The sequence below is a fragment of the Schistocerca serialis genome, chromosome 2 (assembly GCF_023864345.2).
Source record: "Schistocerca serialis cubense isolate TAMUIC-IGC-003099 chromosome 2, iqSchSeri2.2, whole genome shotgun sequence".
Classification (NCBI taxonomy): domain Eukaryota; kingdom Metazoa; phylum Arthropoda; class Insecta; order Orthoptera; family Acrididae; genus Schistocerca; species Schistocerca serialis.
Window position 1 is genome coordinate 878,192,634 of NC_064639.1, and position 14,521 is coordinate 878,207,154.

At 41.4% G+C, this 14,521-nt stretch overlaps 1 protein-coding gene across 1 annotated transcript in view; it reads right to left on the reverse strand.

The window, feature by feature from the left end:
* Positions 1–2,625: 2,625 nt before the first annotated feature.
* The window catches only part of LOC126456100 (uncharacterized), a 67,652-nt gene continuing 55,756 nt past the window's right edge, over positions 2,626–14,521 (reverse strand). The window contains exon 8 of the mRNA XM_050091856.1: positions 2,626–2,910. Coding sequence (XP_049947813.1) covers positions 2,759–2,910 — 152 coding nt within the window. The 3' untranslated portion in view covers positions 2,626–2,758. The remainder of the gene's footprint in view (positions 2,911–14,521) is intronic.

Below are 14,521 nucleotides of genomic sequence, written 5' to 3' on the forward strand. Positions count from 1 at the left end.
TTCCAGGAGTGTACATCAGCTACACCACTACAATTTCATAACCACCTCTATAACCCTTTAGATCACATAAAATCAACAGATACGAAGAAAGTAAATTGGAAAGAGAAAACACTACATGGCAAGCACCTGTATCATCTAACACAGCCACACATCGATCAAGACGCTTCCAACAAATGGATAAGAAAAGGGAATATATACAGTGAGATGGAAGGATTCATGTTTGCAATACAGGATCAAACAATAAACACCAGATATTACAGCAAACATATTATTAAAGATCCCAATACCACAACAGATAAATGCAGACTTTGCAAACAACAAATAGAAACAGTAGATCACATAACAAGCGGATGTACAATACTAGCAAATACAGAATACCCCAGAAGACATGACAACGTAGCAAAAATAATACATCAACAACTTGCCATACAACATAAACTAATAAAACAACACGTTCCCACATACAAGTATGCACCACAAAATGTACTGGAGAATGATACTGGAACAGAACCATTATAACAGATAAAACAAGACCACATAACAAACCTGACATCATACTCACCAATAAAAAGAAGAAATTATCACAACTAATCGAAATATCCATACCCAATACAACAAATATACAGAAGAAAATAGGAGAAAAATTGAAAAATACATCCAACTGCCTGAGGATGTCAAGAACATGTGGCATCAGGATAAAGTTGAGATTATACCAATTATATTATCAACTACAGGAGTCATACCACACAATATCCACCAGTTCATCAACGCAATACAGCTACATCGAAACTTATATATACAACTAAAGAAATCTGTAATTATTGATACTTGTGCAATTACCCGAAAGTTCCTAAATGCAATGTAACATATACCATACAGTTGAAAGGAAGTCACGCTTGATCAAGGTCCTCGTCACCTTCCATTTTTAACCAGACATAACGTCTGAGACAGGAAAGAACAATAATAATAATACTGTGAAGGCCATACAGCTATGTCGTAGCCATTACATTGTTACTTTTGAGATGTCAATTAGTTTGTTTATTATTGTGAATTGAATAACGAGGCGGTTTCTGGTCCATTGCGGGATCTACTTACAATTCATAGAAGGTATTTTCATAGATATCGTTGTACACGTGATGTATATGTCTAAATTTTAGTGTCATAGATGCATGGTACAAACTATAGGTATAGTGGGTGCATTATAAGATGATGATGTTCAAACACAAAATGTTTCACAAGCTGCAATCTACACCAAATTATGTGGCATATCACGCTAGTACTCCATAATGTAATTATTGAGAACTTGTTTAATTAGTATTATAATCTTACAAAATAGTGATAATACTACTGGTCTTTTAAAAATAATGTAGTTTCGTACAATTCAGCCCCTCTGTTTTTACCGCTCAGAGAATTGCAGTTCACCCTTGAGTTTGGAAACCACGTACTTCATCTTGTGTAAATTGAAAGAAAAATATACAGTATTGAACTTAATCTTGCCAATGTATTGACTATATTCTTATTATTTTATTTCCACTGAATTTTCATAGTTTTAATTTAAATGATTTTGATATTCATTAGTCATTGCAATATTTTCGGTACTTGGTAAGTGTAATTAGTACTTGCATGAAAAAATCTGTTCTAGACAACTGGGGCCATTATTAGTGCAGATGCACATTGGTGAACCACCAAACCATCAGTCTGTAAATCCACAATTTGTCTTCAGGTTCAAGCATTAGCTCAGTCCCCAATAAATCCTACAACCAATATGAAATCATTAATACAACACGTCATGAGGAATTTCTCTGCTAAGGGAGAACAGGTCAGCTTGCAAACTCTGTACGAAATTCATCGTGTTTTGTAGCATGCATTAGTGCTCAAGGCAACATTATGATCACTTGAGGTGACAGTCATAGTAATTGACAAAGTTTCGTTTTGCCTACGTTTGATAAAGTCGGACAACTTATGGAAGCCCATCACCTAACTGTTGTATACTAGTTTCTGGAATTGATATCTCATCATAATTTGATCACGTTCCAAACATGTTGTGTCTTTTATTGCTCCTCGAAGTTTCTTTTCAGTGCCAAAGGAATAGGGCACAGTTAAAAAAAAATTGGTACCATGATACGGCACTTGTAAGCAATAAAAATAACTTGCATACATCAGAAAATTAGAGAAAATCACACTTCAGTATATTTACCCGTTCCATGTATGTTATATATATTATGGGTGTCCATTCCATGCTGTGTTATCCTGTATAAATGTAACTAACTAGCAGCACTGAGACATTTTTACATTTTTGATTATGCTGTCTAAACCTCTATTTTTGTGGAGGGATGGTGTAGATTGGTGTGTATTAATGCCATATGATAGGTTGTGGCTGTAGAAATAGGACATTTTCTTATTTATTACACATTAAAAATATCTGTATTAATTTAAACATTTCATTTCTAGAATATTATCCACAGGTAATAAAAATACAAGTTGCCATTTCATTTTAAAATGTACTGTAATGCGTACAGTACAGATTACTGCTGTAATCCTTTTTACAATACCTTTGTACTGATTTTTACGTTAAATTTTTGAATACATGACATGGTTTGGGGGTAGCTAATAAAATCCATAACATTTAGGTGCAGATTTTTGAAACTTTACTTTCCATGTGATATTAATTACAAGCTGTTGTCACACTTTTTTCCAATGATGTATAGGCCTTGTCGCTTGTAATAAATATCCAACAGATTTGCCTCATGTATTTGTCTTATTTCTTGGCTACAGGACAATAGTTGACAGGAACCTTCACACAGGTTATAAATGGTGGTGTATCGCATTTGCATTTGATACAGTCTCTCCCAGATGATATAAAGTAGTCGCCAATCTTCAGCTTGTGGTCTCCAAAGGCGCACTGCCCACCTGCAATGTTTCAAAGTTGTAAGTACATCGTTATTTCTTGATAATAGATAAACAAATATGTAGTCTAAGCATAGGTATACTCGTGCAGAAAAAGTATTAAGCTGAAAACTGTAGCTCATTGAATTTTCATATGCATATGCTGCACGTAGTGAAGGCACAACGGATGCCATGCCCATTTCGAAACACAAAGAGAGAAAGAGAGAGAGAGAGAGAGATAAAATTAATTCTGTAATTTCAATAACATAAAAGTCTTGTTTACTAAATTCTGAGTTGACTGCTACTAAGTACAAAACCCGTGGTCTAGGGGTAGCGTCTTTGATTCATAATCAAAACGTCTTCAGTCCCGGGTTCGATCCCCGCCACTGCCTAAATTTTGATAAATAATCAGAAGCTTCCGGCATAAGAAGTCAGCCTCATTCTGCCAACGGCCTTGTCAAAGAGGGCGGAGGAGCGGATAGAGGTTCAGGGCACTCTCTTGTCCTAGGGGTTGGAAATTACCCCTAAAGGCGGAAGAATCAGCAATGATCAACGACATGAGGATGCAGAAGGCAATGGAAACCACTGCATTAAAGACACGTAACGTGTATCCACAGGACATGTGGCCTGTAATTGAAGAAGGGTCATGATGATCTCTCCATTGGCAAAAGATTCCGGAATAGTCCCCCATTCGGATCTCCGGGAGGGGACTGCCATGGGGGAGGTTACTATGAGAAAAAGATTGAATAATCTACGAAAGGATAATGTTCTACGAGTCGGGGCGTGGAATTTCAGAAGCTTGAACGTGGTAGGGAAACTAGAAAATCTAAAAAGGGAAATGCAAAGGCTCAATCTAAATATAGTAGGGGTCAGTGAAGTGAAGTGGAAGGAAGACAAGGATTTCTGGTCAGATGAGTATCGGGTAATATCAACAGCAGCAGAAAATGGTATAACAGGTGTAGGATTCGTTATGAATTGGAAGGTAGGGCAGAAGGTGTGTTACTGTGAACAGTTCAGTGACCAGGTTGTTCTAATGAGAATAGACAGCAGAACAACACCGACAACGATAGTTCAGGTATACATGCCGACGTTGCAAGCTGAAGATGAACAGGTAGAGAAAGTGTATGAGGATATTGAAAGGGTAATGCAGTATGTAAAGGGGGACGAAAATCTAATAGTCATGGGCGACTGGAATGCAGTTGTAGGGGAAAGAGTAGAAGAAGAGGTTACAGGAGAATGTGGGCTTGGGACAAGGAATGAAAGAGGAGAAAGGCTAATTGAGTTCTGTAACAAGTTTCAGCTAGTAATAGCGAATACCCTGTTCAAGAATCACAAGAGGAGGAGGTATACTTGGAAAAGGCCGGGAGATAGGGGAAGATTTCAATTAGATTACATCATGGTCATACAGAGATTCCGAAATCAGATACTGGATTGTAAGGCGTACCCAGGAGCAGATATAGACTCAGATCACAATATAGTAGTGATGAAGAGTAGGCTGAAGTTCAAGACATTAGTCAGGAAGAATCAATACACAAAGAAGTGGGATACGGAAGTACTAAGGAATGACGAGATACGTTTGAAGTTCTCTAACGCTATAGATACAGCAATAAGAAATAGCGCAGTAGGCAGTACAGTTGAAGAGGAATGGACATCTCTAAAAAGGGCCATCACAGAAGTTGGGAAGGAAAACATAGGTACAAAGAAGATAGCTGCGAAGAAACCATGGGTAACAGAAAAAATACTTCAGTTGATTGATGAAAGAAGGAAGTACAAACATGTTCCGGGAAAATCAGAAATACAGAAATACAAGTCGCTGAGGAATGAAATAAATAGGAAGTGCAGGGAAGCTAAGACGAAATGGCTGCGGGAAAAATGTGAAGACATCGAAAAAGATATGATTGTCGGAAGGACAGACTCAGCATACAGGTAAGTCAAAACAACCTTTGGTGACATTAAAAGCAACGGTGGTAATATTAAGAGTGCAACGGGAATTCCACTGTTAAATGCAGAGGAGAGAGCAGATATGTGGAAAGAATACATTGAAAGCCTCTATGAGGGTGAAGATTTGTCTGATGCGATAGAAGAAGAAACAGGAGTCGATTTAGAAGAGATAGGTGATCCAGTATTAGAATCGGAATTTAAAAGAGCTTTGGAGGACTTACGGTCAAATAAGGCAGAAGGGATAGATAACATTCCATCAGAATTTCTAAAATCATTGGGGGAAGTGGCAACAAAACGACTATTCACGTTGGTGTGTAGAATATATGAGTCTGGCGATATTCCATCTGACTTTAGGAAAAGCATCATCCACACAATTCCGAAGACTGCAAGAGCTGACAAGTGCAAGAATTATCGCACAATCAGCTTAACAGCTCATGCATCGAAGCTGATTACAAGAATAATACACAGACGAATGGAAAAGAAAATTGAGAATGCGCTAGGTGACGATCAGTTTGGCTTTAGGAAAAGTAAAGGGACGAGAGAGGCAATTCTGATGTTACGGCTAATAATGGAAGCAAGGCTAAAGAAAAATCAGGACACTTTTATAGGATTTATCGACCTGGAAAAAGCGTTCGACAATATAAAATGGTGCACGCTGTTCGAGATTCTGAAAAAAGTAGGTGTAAGCTATAGGGAGAGACGGGTCATATGCAATATGTACAACAACCAAGAGGGAATAATAAGAGTGGACGATCAAGAACGAAGTGCTCGTATTAAGAAGGGTGTAAGACAAGGCTGTAGCCTTTCGCCCCTACTCTTCAATCTGTACATCGAGGAAGCAATGATGGAAATAAAAGAAAGGTTCAGGAGTGGAATTAAAATACGAGTACAAGGTGAAAGGATATCAATGATACGATTCGCTGATGACATTGCTATCCTGAGTGAAAGTGAAGAAGAATTAAATGATCTGCTGAACGGAATGAACAGTCTAATGAGTACACAGTATGGTTTGAGAGTAAATCGGAGAAAGACGAAGGTAATGAGAAGTAGTAGAAATGAGAACAGCGAGAAACTTAACATCAGGATTGATGGTCACGAAGTCAATGAAGTTAAGGAATTCTGCTAACTAGGCAGTAAAATAACCAATGACGGACGGAGCACGGAGGACATCAAAAGCAGACTCGCTATGGCAAAAAAGGCATTTCTGGCCAAGAGAAGTTTACTAATATCAAATACCGGCCTTAATTTGAGGAAGAAATTTCTGAGGATGTACGTCTGGAGTACAGCATTGTATGGTAGTGAAACATGGTCTGTGGGAAAACCGGAACAGAAGAGAATAGAAGCATTTGAGATGTGGTGCTATAGACGAATGTTGAAAATTAGGTGGACTGATAAGGTAAGGAATGAGGAGGTTCTACGCAGAATCGGAGAGGAAAGGAATATGTGGAAAACACTGATAAGGAGAAGGGACACGGTGATAGGACATCTGCTATGACACGAGGGAATGACTTCCATGGTACTAGAGGGAGCTGTAGAGGGCAAAACTGTAGAGGAAGACAGAGACTGGAATACGCGAAGCAAATAATTGAGGACGTAGGTTGCAAGTGCTACTCTGTGATGAAGAGGTTAGCACAGGAAAGGAATTCGTGGCGGGCCGCATCAAACCAGTCAGCAGACTGATGACAAAAAAAAAAAAAAAAGGTACAAAATTGTCAGTTAGTTAATTAAAAAGCTATAAAATTAAATTAATCGTTTTATGTACGAAGACTAATCATCTCTGACCAACAGATCCACCCAATGCCTTCCCTGCTTAGATAACTATCGGTTGGAGGGGACACAATAATTGTTCCATTCTTCAGTTAATCTAATATGTAGGCAAGGTGGCGGATATTCTCAACGTTTAGAGCTTTTACATTCGAATGTAAGCAGCAGCCATGCTGAAGTGCAGGAACATCAACAGTGTTCGGAGAACGGGTGCCCATGAAGATCTCCCAACTTGAATTTCAAATTGCGATACCATCCCGCCTTTCTGGGGACACGGCGACCATTACGTCCTCCACTCATGGTTAAGTTGGCAGTGGGAACCTTTTCATCTCACATGGAAGCACACTATCGAATGTGCGACAAATAACATAGAGCCGCCCTCTGTCCGCGATTCGAGTGCTGTCAGTTGTATTTGTAACACATATCTCTTTGCTGACAACAGACTCTCGGAAGCTGCCACCACTTCATAACACTTCTCTTGCTTTCATACTTGGGAGAAACCTGGTACGAAGACCGGCTAGTATTATACAACACGGTTCGTGGCAGGAAGCCAGCAACAACTACAGTGGTTGCTAGCATGCAATCACGCAGACTGTATCGAATGCATTCGTTACCGTGACTCCAACGGCAGTCATGTCATAAAATTATGGTACTGCTCCTGGTCATGCAGTCGTTTCAGAACTCATGTCTTGCAACTCTAGATTTCGCCATTTATCTCTTATACAATGAGGTGACAAAAGTAATTGGATAGCGATATGAACATATGCGGATGGCGGTAGTCCCGTGTAAGCAAGGTATAAAAGGTCAGTGCATTGGCGGAACTGTCATTTTTGTACTCAGGTGCTGCGTGTGAATAGGTGTCCAACGTGGTTATGGACGCACGACGGGAATTGACAGACTTTGTATGCGGAAGGGTAGTTGGAGCTAGACGCATGCGACACTCCATATCTGTAATCGATAGGGAATTCAGTATTCCGTGATACACAGTATCAAGAGTGTGCCGAGAATACCAAATTTCAGGCATTACCCCTCACCACGGACAACACAGTGGCCGACGTGCTTCACTTAATGACCGAGAGCAGTGGCATTTGTAAGTGCTAACAGACAAGCAACACTATGTCAAATAACCGCAGAAATCAATATGGGGTGTACAACGAACGTATCCGTTAGGACAGATGGCGAAATTTGGCCTTAATGGGCTATGGTATCAGATGACCGACGCGAGTGTCTTTGCTGTCAGTACGACATCGTCTACAGTCCCCATCCTGGAGTCGTAACCATATCGGTTCTAGACTACTGAAAAACCGTGGCCTGAGTTCCGATTTCAGTTGGTAAGGGCTATGGTAGGTTTCGAGAGTGGCACAGACCACACGAAGCCATGGACACAAGTTGTCAACAAGGCAGTGAACAGACTGGTAGTGGCTCCATAATGCTGTGGGCTGTGTTTACATGGAATGGACCGCTCATTGTCTGGAAATGGTTATGTTCGGCTGCTTGGAGACCATTTTCAGCCGTTTATGGACTTCATGTTCCCAGACAACGATGGCATTTTTCTCGATGACACTGTGCCACGTGACCGGGCCACAACTGTTCGCTATTGGTAGGAAGAACATTCTGGACAATTCGAGCGAATCATTTGACCACGGACAGCCCATGCACAAAATCCTGCACCGGCAACACCTTCACAATTATGGACGGCTATAGAGGCAGCATCGCTCAATATTTCTGCGGGGCTTCGAGTGAGTTGAATCCATGGCGCACTACAACGGGCGAAAGGAGATACGACACGATATTAGAAGGTATCCCATGACTTCTGTCACCTCATTACAATCGGTTCTCGCACTCTCTCGGGACTGGGTTACATTATTGTTAGCTTTCACTGTGCATTTAATGTACTTCTTCTCGTTGAATTTCCTGTCCTACATCAGGCCGGCATCTCCTTAAGCCACTCAAAATCGCGCCCGGGAAAACGTGTAACAGCGCTACCTCATATTTGTGCTTTTTTTTTTTTTTAGTTTTAATGTATTTTAATTAACTTTACTCACTGTCTTTCATTGAGTGCACATTTGGCCCATAACCCTTTGTCATTGATTATTTTATTGCTTCTGGGAGAAACGCCTGCAGTAGATGACGAGATAGACTTCACATCCACCAGCAGCAAGATCAGCATGTGAGTAATCCTCTTTGCCCGACAGGGAAACAGCATTAGCACCGTAATATCTTAGACTTTCCTGGCGATTTTGTGACATCTCGTGGAATCGGGTGTACTGCCGGTGGTATGAGTTTATCTAACACAATATGCAGGACCTATATCAGCAGAATACTGAAAACGCACAATATCAAGAGTGTGTTCTGCCCACCAAACAAGATCAGGGCGCTTCTTGGAACGGTGAAGGATGATCTGGGATTGAGAAATCCTGGTATCTACCATATACCAAGTGAATGTGGTATGTCTTACATTGGCCAGACCACCAGGACCGTTGATAGAAGGTGTAAAGAGCACCAAAGGCATACCAGGCTACGACAAGCCACTAAATCGCTAATAGGAGAACATTGCTTGGAACTTCAGCACACCATGAATTATGAGAAAACCAGGATCTTATACCCCCAAATTTTGGGACAGCGTCATCGTTGAATCGATTGAAATCAAGATGACAGAGAACTTGATAAACCGGGAAGCTGGATACCAACTCAGCACTGCGTGGAACTCGGCTTTGGACATATTACAAAAACAACGGAAGAAAACGACCAGGAGAATGATAGGGGCGCTGGAGAAAGTCGGAACGGTCACCAACAGCAAACGCAGCCTGCCGACAGTGCGAGAAACGCGCCTGGCGGGCGCGGACCTAGTAGGAAACGCCATGAAACGACCGCCACCGGGGAAAACAGCGGAAGCGGGCGCGGACGCAAGACGGAAGATCTGGCGACCAACCGAGACGGTCGCAGCGGGACCGGACGGCGTAGGGAACACCAGACACAGTCCAGGCATAAATACGGGACACGGTCAGCCTGTCGTTCAGTCACACGAAGCACCTGATGACGCCGAGGTACGACGTCGAAATATTGTGTTAGGTAAACGCAGACCACCGACAGTATTAGCACTGAATCGTCCGTTTTATTCTCTGTCGCAGTAGTCGCGGTGACAGTTAAGGTCACTCATAGCACCTTACATTCCTTCAGCCCCTACAAAATCAAACTAGGAATTAGAACTGCAACACGTGCTAAAATTGACTAAAGCTGAAATCTCTTGGCAAGTCTTTGAGTAGGAGGATAAAGGCATTGGATTGATAAATGTACAGAAATAAGGGAACTGCTCTAATAACGTGAGCTTTATTTTTCGGTGCATTTTGTAAAATTGAAAATAATAATTCCTTTGTATGTGAAGGAAGTTATTACGGTTCTGCCATTAGTACGAATGAGACATTTGTGTCACTCTATCCTTATTGTCCCCCCATGAACCATGGACCTTGCCGTTGGTGGGGAGGCTTGCGTGCCTCAGCGATACAGATAGCCGTACCGTAGGTGCAACCACAACGGAGGGGTATCTGTTGAGAGGCCAGACAAACGTGTGGTTCCTGAAGAGGGGCAGCAGCCTTTTCAGTAGTTGCAAGGGCAACAGTCTGGATGATTGACTGATCTGGCCTTGTAACAATAACCAAAACGGCCTTGCTGTGCTGGTACTGCGAACGGCTGAAAGCAAGGGGAAACTACAGCCGTAATTTTTCCCGAGGGCATGCAGCTTTACTGTATGATTACATGATGATGGCGTCCTCTTGGGTAAAATATTCCGGAGGTAAAATAGTCCCCCATTCGGATCTCCGGGCGGGGACTACTCAAGAGGATGTCGTTATCAGGAGAAAGAAAACTGGCGTTCTACGGATCGGAGCGTGGAATGTCAGATCCCTTAATCGGGCAGGTAGGTTAGAAAATTTAAAAAGGGAAATGGATAGGTTGAAGTTAGATTTAGTGGGAATTAGTGAAGTTCGGTGGCAGGAAGAACAAGACTTCTGGTCAGGTGACTACAGGGTTATAAACACAAAATCAAATAGGGGTAATGCAGGAGTAGGTTTAATAATGAATAGGAAAATAGGAATGCGGGTAAGCTACTACAAACAGCATAGTGAACGTATTATTGTGGCCAAGATAGACACAAAGCCCATGCCTACTACAGTAGTACAAGTTTATATGCCAACTAGCTCTGCAAATGACGAAGAAATTGAAGAAATGTATGATGAAATAAAAGAAATTATTCAGATTGTGAAGGGAGACGAAAATTTAATAGTCATGGGTGACTGAAATTCGAGTGTAGGAAAAGGGAGAGAAGGAAACATAGTAGGTGAATATGGATTGGGGGACAGAAATGAAAGAGGAAGCCGCCTGGTAGAATTTTGCACAGAGCACAACATAATCATAACTAACACTTGGTTTAAGAATCATGATAGAAGGTTGTATACATGGAAGAACCCTGGAGATACTAAAAGGTATCAGATAGATTATATAATGGTATGACAGAGATTTAGGAACCAGGTTTTAAATTGTAAGACATTTCCAGGGGCAGATGTGGACTCTGACCACAATCTATTGGTTATGACCTGTAGATTAAAACTGAAGAAACTGCAAAAAGGCGGGAATTTAAGGAGATGGGACCTGGATAAACTAAAAGAACCAGAGGTTGTACAGAGATTCAGGGAGAGCATAAGGGAGCAACTGACAGGAATGGGGGAAATAAATACAGTAGAAGAAGAATGGGTAGCTTTGAGGGATGAAGTAGTGAAGGCAGCAGAGGATCAAGTAGGTAAAAAGACGAGGGCTAGTAGAAATCCTTGGGTAACAGAAGAAATATTGAATTTAATTGATGAAAGGAGAAAATATAAAAATGCAGTAAGTGAAACAGGCAAAAAGGAATACAAACGTCTCAAAAATGAGATCGACAGGAAGTGCAAAATGGCTAAGCAGGGATGGCTAGAGGACAAATGTAAGCATGTAGAGGCCTATCTCACTAGGGGTAAGATAGATACCGCCTACAGGAAAATTAAAGAGACCTTTGGAGATAAGAGAACCACTTGTATGAATATCAAGAGCTCAGATGGAAACCCAGTTCTAAGCAAAGAAAGGAAAGCAGAAAGGTGGAAGGAGTATATAGAGGGTCTATACAAGGGCGATGTACTTGAGGACAATATTATGGAAATGGAAGAGGATGTAGATGAAGATGAAATGGGAGATACGATACTGCGATACGATACTGCGTGAAGAGTTTGACAGAGCACTGAAAGACCTGAGTCAAAACAAAGCCCCGGGAGTAGACAACATTCCATTAGAACTACTGACGGCCTTGGGAGAGCCAGTCCTGACGAAACTCTACCATCTGGTGAGCAACATGTATGAGACAGGCGAAATACCCTCAGACTTCAAGAAGAATATAATAATTCCAATCCCAAAGAAAGCAGGTGTTGACAGATGTGAAAATTACCGAACTATCAGCTTAATAAGTCACAGCTGCAAAATACTAACGCGAATTCTTTACAGACGAATGGAAAAACTAGTAGACGCCAACCTCGAGGAAGATCAGTTTGGATTCCGTAGAAACACTGGAACACGTGAGGCAATACTGACCTTACGACTTATCTTAGAAGAAAGATTAAGGAAAGGCAAACCTACGTTTCTAGCATTTGTAGACTTAGAGAAAGCTTTTGACAATGTTGACTGGAATACTCTCTTTCAAATTCTAAAGGTGGCAGGGGTAAAATACAGGGAGCGAAAGGCTATTTACAATTTGTACAGAAACCAGATGGCAGTTATAAGAGTCGAGGGACATGAAAGGGAAGCAGTGGTTGGGAAGGGAGTAAGACAGGGTTGTAGCCTGTCCCCGATGTTGTTCAATCTGTATATTGAGCAAGCAGTAAAGGAAACAAAAGAAAAATTCGGAGTAGGTATTAAAATTCATGGAGAAGAAATAAAAACTTTGAGGTTCGCCGATGACATTGTAATTCTGTCAGAGACAGCAAAGGACTTGGAAGAGCAGTTGAATGGAATGGACAGTGTCTTGAAAGAAGGATATAAGATGAACATCAACAAAAGCAAAACAAGGATAATGGAATGTAGTCTAATTAAGTCGGGTGATGCTGAGGGAATTAGATTAGGAAATGAGGCACTTAAAGTAGTAAAGGAGTTTTGCTATTTGGGGAGCAAAATAACTGATGATGGTCGAAGTAGAGAGGATATAAAATGTAGGCTGGCAATGGCAAGGAAAGCGTTTCTGAAGAAGAGAAATTCGTTAACATCCAGTATTGATTTAGGTGTCAGGAAGTCATTTCTGAAAGTATTCGTATGGAGTGTTGCCATGTATGGAAGTGAAACATGGACGATAAATAGTTTGGACGAGAAGAGAATAGAAGCTTTCGAAATGTGGTGCTACAGAAGAATGCTGAAGATTAGATTGGTAGATCACATAACTAATGAGGAAGTATTGAATAGGATTGGGGAGAAGAGAAGTTTGTGGCACAACTTGACCAGAAGAAGGGATCGGTTGGTAGGACATGTTCTGAGGCATCAAGGGATCACCAATTTAGTATTGGAGGGCAGCGTGGAGGGTAAAAATCGTAGGGGGAGACCAAGAGATGAATACACTAAGCAGATTCAGAAGGATGTAGGTTGCAGTAGGTACTGGGAGATGAAAAAGCTTGCACAGGATAAAGTAGCATGGAGAGCTGCATCAAACCAGTCTCAGGACTGAAGACCACAACAACAACAATCCTTATTGTTGACAGTAATTGTGGCAAGCACTCAGAACAGTCAACGTAGGATTACTCATTTTCCATTTATGTAGCCAATGTGTTTACATCGAAGTATTGTCTATTCACGATATATACAGGAATAACTGGTCCGCTTCGACAGAGATTTATGATTCTATGTTTGGAACTCATCCGGTGCGTAAAATAATCTTTGGAGACGCGAATTCCCCAGACGTCCTTAAATATTTGCATGTTACGGAAGAGATATTGAGTAACAGCAATTGGGTACTGTTTGTTTCTACTCTTTGGATGAGTTGAAAATGAACCAGTAGTTCACAACTTATGCTCCTGGAAAGCTGAAGCACAAATAGTATCCATAAGGTATTTGTTATTGTTAATTAACGCAATACGCTACATTGTGTCCTCTTACCTTTCGCCAACACTAACTGATGAAAAATATCTAGACCCTATCTAGTGTGTAGATGACCATTACATGTCGCGAGAACGGGCGAGCCAGTGTTAGAGACGTGTAATATTGTGTTTCCAATAACGTATCAGAGAAAGCGGAATGAGTCTGGCAGGACTGCTCACTGACTTCGAACGTTGACTAATCATTTCATGTCGCCTAAGTAACAAACCCATCAGGGGCATTTCAACCCTGCTGAAGCTCCATGCCGGCCACGGTGGCCAAGCCGTTGTAGGCGCATTAGTCCGGAACTGCTACGGTCGCAGGTTCGAATCCTGCCTCGGGCATGGATGTGTGTGATGTCCTTAGGTTAGTTAGGTTTAAGTACTTCTAAGGATGGGACTGATGACCTCAGATGAGTACACAGAGTACGCGAAAGAACTTGTCCCCCTTCTAACAGCCGTGTACCGCAAGTCTCTAGAGGAACGGAAGGTTCCAAATGATTGGAAAAGAGCACAGGTAGTCCCAGTCTTCAAGAAGGGTCGTCGAGCAGATGCGCAAAACTATAGACCTATATGTCTGACATCGATCTGTTGTAGAATTTTAGAACATGTTTTTTTGGTCGCGTATCATGTCATTTCTGAAAACCCAGAACCTACTCTGTAGGAATCAACATGGATTCCGGAAACGGCGATCGTGTGAGACCCAACTCACTTTATTTGTTCATGATACCCAGAGGATATTAGATACAGGCTCCCAGGTAGATGCCATTTTCCTTGACTTTCGGAGGGCG